Source organism: Saccoglossus kowalevskii, chromosome 7 (assembly GCF_978046115.1).
Source record: "Saccoglossus kowalevskii chromosome 7, keSacKowa6.1, whole genome shotgun sequence".
Taxonomy (NCBI): Eukaryota; Metazoa; Hemichordata; class Enteropneusta; family Harrimaniidae; genus Saccoglossus; species Saccoglossus kowalevskii.
Window position 1 is genome coordinate 21,048,669 of NC_140647.1, and position 6,647 is coordinate 21,055,315.

At 35.5% G+C, this 6,647-nt stretch overlaps 1 protein-coding gene across 1 annotated transcript in view; it reads left to right on the forward strand.

Moving 5' to 3' along the window:
- LOC102807838 (formin-like protein 3) overlaps positions 1–6,117 on the forward strand; it is a 62,745-nt gene extending 56,628 nt beyond the window's left edge. Inside the window, exon 27 of the mRNA XM_085501278.1 lies at positions 1,465–6,117. Within this exon, the coding sequence (XP_085357404.1) occupies positions 1,465–1,571 (107 nt within the window). The 3' untranslated portion in view covers positions 1,572–6,117. The remainder of the gene's footprint in view (positions 1–1,464) is intronic.
- The last annotated feature ends 530 nt before the right edge of the window (positions 6,118–6,647 follow it).

Consider the following 6,647-nt stretch of genomic DNA (forward strand, 5'->3'; position numbering starts at 1 on the left):
GAAGCAATTATTACAGCCAATCTCATTATATATTCAAAATAGATGATTTATTAACCACGCTCCTATAAGAAAGGTGCCAAAATAATGTACGTTGGCCATGGATATTGACAATGTAGCATACCATGTAAAACGTAAGGCTTAAATATAATTTTCCAGTACCAGAGCCTGAAAACTGGTTTACTCATTATATATTCAAAATGGCGGCCTTGTGGCCACGCCCACCATTGGGAAGATGGCAGACAACCTAATTCTTGTCAGACACACCCTATATTGTATGCGAAAAACATCATCTTAAAAAATCCCCAAAGGGGGGAGGGTTTCCTTTTCTGGCCCATGGTCTAATAGGATTGTTTGTCATCACTTGTACCAAGGGTGGTATGTGACTGTTTCTTGTACCTGCTGATTGTAGGATTGCTTGTCATCGCTTGTACCAAGGGTGGTATGTGACTGTTTCTTGTACCTGCTGATTGTAGGATTGCTTGTCATCGCTTGTACCAAGGGTGGTATGTGACTGTTTCTTGTACCTGCTGATTGTAGGATTGCTTGTCATCGCTTGTACCAAGGGTGGTATGTGACTGTTTCTTGTACCTGCTGATTGTAGGATTACTTGTCATCGCTTGTACCAAGGGTGGTACGTGACTGTTTCTTGTACCTGCTGATTGTAGGATTACTTGTCATCGCTTGTACCAAGGGTAGTATGTGACTGTTTCTTGTACCTGCTGATTGTAGGATTGTTTGTCATCGCTTGTACCAAGGGTAGTACGTGACTGTTTCTTGTACCTGCTGATTGTAGGATTATTTGTCATCGCTTGTACCAAGGATAGTACGTGACTGTTTCTTGTACCTGCTGATTGTAGGATTATTTGTCATCGCTTGTACCAAGGGTGGTATGTGACTGTTTCTTGTACCTGCTGATTGTAGGATTGCTTGTCATCGCTTGTACCAAGGGTAGTACGTGACTCTTTCTTGTACCTGCTGATTGTAGGATTGTTTGTCATCGCTTGTACCAAGGGTAGTACGTAACTGTTTCTTGTACCTGCTGATTGTAGGATTGTTTGTCATCGCTTGTACCAAGGGTAGTACGTGACTCTTTCTTGTACCTGCTGATTGTAGGATTGTTTGTCATCGCTTGTACCAAGGGTAGTACGTGACTCTTTCTTGTACCTGCTGATTGTAGGATTGTTTGTCATCGCTTGTACCAAGGGTGGTACGTGACTGTTTCTTGTACCTGCTGATTGTAGGATTGTTTGTCATCGCTTGTACCAAGGGTGGTACATGACTATTTGGTAATTCATGTCATGCTACTCTGTCCCCCAATGCTGTTGCGAATATTTTATTCATATTTGCATTAGGTCATCCAATTCCTATTATTGTGAAAGCGATTTATTGTGAAATCACTTTACATTTTACATCATCTTTTCACTATGACATGATTACTGATGTTTATTATGTTATTCTTATCAGATCTGAAAAACGAGCCATATCGGCGTGTAGATGCTATCAGAAGGAGCCTTAGAAGGCGACAAGAAGAGGAACTTAAGTTGTCTGCTGTGGATGAAATGTGCATGTAAAAAATGTCATGTTTTAGATTTTTGTATTATATTATTGTACATACCATAGTAATTGCTGTGTTTTACATTGCCAGCTATTTGGCCCCACAGGCTTTTTAAGATATATGTGAAAATGGAATGTTTAACATGTGTTCCATATTTTAATTTTAGAGCTTTTTATTAATTTAAAATTATTTTTAAGAAAATGTTTCCATTGCCGTGATTTTTTACTATTGTTTCATATTTTTTAAATATTGCAGCAAGTCCTCCAATGGTCCAACTTCAGAACTGGCTCCATACTAAAATTTTATCGGATAGATACCTTTTTTTTATATTTTCTTATGCTTCCAGTAATTAGCCATACAAAAAATGTCCTGTGTATTCACACATTAAATATCCCTCATAGAAAGTGTACATGTGAAATAAGTGTTACAAATAATTAGAACATGCACATAACAAATAAAATTGCTTTGATGTCAACTACTGTCTTTTTTGGTTATTATTTCACTATTGATATCAAAAATTATGGAATTTTGTTCATAAAAGACACCTTTTCATCTTGTATGTGCTTTTGATATTGCCTCTGTAGTGTTATAAAAGGATTGTCTGATGCTTCGTTTGGGATTATATCCACCATATTGGTTAATCAAAACTATTTCTAAGATTCGAATACATCTTAAATTTTCACCACCTGACAGTGTATGCAATGCACTTTTTGATGTAACACTGGGTGTCAGCTCTTGTCTGTTGTATATTAAGATGATTTTATGTTAATGCTTATAAACTATATTAACCGTATTTGATCCATTAGAAGCACACTTCAGCCCAAAATTGCATTTATTGCATACTCAGTTATGTAAATATGACTTGTTATGACCAAAGATTTTCTTCCATTTGTGTCTGGATCTGTCATATCATAAAGAAAAAAAATTTTATAAAGATTTTACATGAACACTAATTTTTTCTTTTATTATTTTCTAAAAATACTCGATATGACCAGAAACAAAAGCAATTTTGTTCCGGGCCTAATGTCCTTTATTACCAGTAGTACTTGTGTGTGCGTTTGTCCATCCATCTGTCCGTCTACGCATACCTATATTGAGGATATACCTGGGCTGATTATGTTCCAATTTAACACCTACATCATACATTTTCGAATACATATGCACATGCTTTCGTTTTTTGATTCGATCCAAGATGTCAAAATATACGGCCATTCATCAAAACTAAACATGTCTGTTATTTCGGAACTAGATTTCAGTCATGTGTGGACAAATGGCAGCCATTTTTTTTCATGAATATCTTCAACATTTCTAGACTGACTTTGTTCATATTTCACACATACAACATGTCCACACATATGTGTATCGTACATGCATTTGTATTGTGATCAAATTGGAGATGGCCTTCTGACATCCATTATAAAGCTGAAAATCAAATAAACCTTTTCACATAAGTTATATATCAGTCAGATTCTGACTTGTTTTCGTTTTGTTTACTGATTGTACGCAGGCAAAGTGTAGTATTTGGTTGTTGAATTTTTGTGAAGCTTATTTTCATATCGAATTATTTCTGTGACTGTAACTTTATATGCTTTAAGCATTTATATATATATATATATTTCACAACCTACCTTCTATATATCTGTTATTTTGTGCACATTTTTATAACTCCTGTATAATGCTAAACACCTTCAGTAAATTGGGTACATTTGAAATTTCTGAATGTATCACCATGAACATAGCAGTATTTTGGGGGGGGGGGTATCTTAGCTGGAGCAAGTTTGATGTGTTTTTTTATAATTATTATTTTCATGTTTTTTTTACTCCTACGTGCATAGCTGACAATGGGAGTCATTGTGGCTACACTGTCTGTCTGTGTGTATTGATGCATCTGTCCCACTGATATCTCATGAACCAATCATTACATTTCATTGGAACTTGGTACATACTGTCTGGAACAATGCACAGATCTGATAGTTCTGGGTTAAATGATGTGCATATTCAGTATGGCTATACCCAATTTTATAAATAGATTTTAGCTAAGAACTAATTAACAGTATTGCTTTTAATTAAAACTTCATACATATCAAGGTGTCCTGGGGTAATTCAGACTTCAGATTTTATTAATTTAGGGTTGAAAACTATGCTTATTAAATATGTAATTTGCATAAATTTCAGATATCTCAAAAAATTAAATTTAAATTAAACTTGTTGCATAGATAGGTGCTCTAAAGTAAATCGGACTGCAAACCACAAATGTACAATCAAATGTATTTATTTATTTAGTTTTCCGTTAGTTATGAGCTTGAATCACATTGATTTTGCAGACCTATAATAGTCACCGGTTTAATAAATTGATCTTAAATTTTGGAAAATTTTATATATATTCTTTATTTCCACTTCATGTGCCTCCAATACTCTCAGCACACAGGAATTCTTTCTTTTTTTAAATTGCCTTTTTCACTGCTTCTACTTAATTTACTTTCAGGATATTTTTTTAATTTTATTATGTTTTGTTTAGATTAGACTATCTACTAGTATGGCTATAAAACAGTATATGTGTGCATGCCTGTGGTGAAAAGAGCAATATGTGTTCAGTCACAAGTCATCTTATGATATACTAGTAGTACGGTAGTATGTGTTTGGTATTATTCATGTTACAACCTCGGACAGAATAGCATGATCATTTCTTTTACGAACTATTTGTGCTGCATTGTTTGTAATATTTTCATTAACTGTTAAATAAATTCCTATTAAGTACATGTAATTGGGAAGCACTGCCACCAAGAGACGTGCCAGTGAATAAAACACTATTAGTATTATAAAAACTTGTGTATTGCATGCATATCCAGACTTGCAACTGACATGCCATGCTGTCCTTGGTTGTAGTTTATTGCATGCATATCCAGACTTGCAACTGACATGCCATGCTGTCCTTGGTTGTAGTTTATTGCATGCATATCCAGACTTGCAACTGACATGCTATGCTGTCCTTGGTTGTAGTTTATTGCATGCATATCCAGACTTGCAACTGACATGCCATGCTGTCCTTGGATGTAGTTTATTGCATGCATATCCAGACTTGCAACTGACATGCTATGCTGTCCTTGGTTGTAGTTTATTGCATGCATATCCAGACTTGCAACTGACACGCTATGCTGTCCTTGGTTGTAGTTTATTGCATGCATATCCAGACTTGCAACTGACATGCCATGCTGTCCTTGGTTGTAGTTTATTGCATGCATATCCAGACTTGCAACTGACATGCTATGCTGTCCTTGGTTGTATTTTATTGCATGCATATCCAGACTTGCAACTGACATGCTATGCTGTCCTTGGTTGTAGTTTATTGCATGCATATCCAGACTTGCAACTGACATGCTATGCTGTCCTTGGTTGTAGTTTATTGCATGCATATCCAGACTTGCAACTGACATGCTATGCTGTCCTTGGTTGTAGTTTATTGCATGCATATCCAGACTTGCAACTGACATGCCATGCTGTCCTTGGTTGTAATTTATTGCATGCATATCCAGACTTGCAACTGACATGCCATGCTGTCCTTGGTTGTAGTTTATTGCATGCATATCCAGACTTGCAACTGACATGCCATGCTGTCCTTGGTTGTAGTTTATTGCATGCACATCCAGACTTGCAACTGACATGCCATGCTGTCCTTGGTTGTAGTTTATTGCATGCATATCCAGACTTGCAACTGACATGCCATGCTGTCCTTGGTTGTAGTGTACTGCATACATATCCATATCCAGACCTGTGCTGTCCTCTGTTGTAATACAATGTACAGTGCCAAAATGCAGTACTGTGGAACAATTCAATATCCTCATGATGGTGTGAGGTCCTTTTTAAAGACAGTTATTGAGAACTACACATACCTGGTCAGTGTACACTTAAATATTTGTATGGTATTACCATTAAGTTTCTCTGTTATTGTAACAAAACTCTTCATTATGTCAGCCAGAGATAGGCTGAGATGTCAGTCACAGGTTTCTTCCAGTTTTTGCTATCAGCTTTTACACACCCTGCAATCAATTCATCAAGTAAGGGTAGTCATGACAACAGGTAGTCATGACAACAAGATAATTAATTTCAGTTACAATTATATTATTTTCTTTCTGTTTGCTTGGCATCAATAGCATTTACATTGTACAGAATTTATTTCATTTATTGTTGTTGTTTTTTGTTTTTTTTGAAAGAGTTTGTTAACACTATAAAAATCAGTATTTGGAATGCAATACAGTTTAAGAGATGAGCATACAATGTAAATGACCAATATTGTAATCTGACCACAAGTTTGTCTGATCAGTAGATGTTCCTTTCTTGAACAGTTATATTTTCTACCATAAAGCAGGCATTGAACAGGTTTTAATAATTCAGAAATTTGTTCCCGTATTTGAGGAAGTGGTCAATCAATTAACCATTGAGTACTTACTATTGCATTGTAGTCATTGATGATAGAATACACCCATATTCTTTGTACACAAGAGTCAATGAATTTTATAAAGTAATTACCCATTGAAATAAAGCCATGCAATGAGTGTTATTAATTCTGTCATCATATTGAATATGCGAGTCCACCCCCACCCCCAATTATTTTGTGCCCACATAAACTATACCATGAGTCATGCCCTCTGTGAAGTGAAAACGGTGTACCGGTATATGGTTACAAGCAATTGGACATTTGAATTGATAACTTGGTTAATTGTGTGGTCGCTCGTCATTTCAATATAGCAAATTCCGGAAAAGCATCTCCCAAAAAAGTCTGTTTTTTTTAGCACAGTAAGCTGTATACTTATGTTTCTATTTAGACTTCATGGATGCCTCATGGATAGAAGATGTAGTGTATGATTCATTTAACAAAAAAACATATATATTTAATAAGCCTGAAAGTCATGTTTTTTTTAGCTTAGCTGTCGACTTTGTCCGTCGTCGTCTGTGTCAATCTTTTTTACTTTTTCTTCTTGAAAACCACAATGCTTTGATACTTAGTGTATATGTACCTTGAGCAGATCTCTCTTAGATTTGTTCATTTCGGGATGTCTTTAATTCTCTAATTTTGATGAATATTTTTATTTTT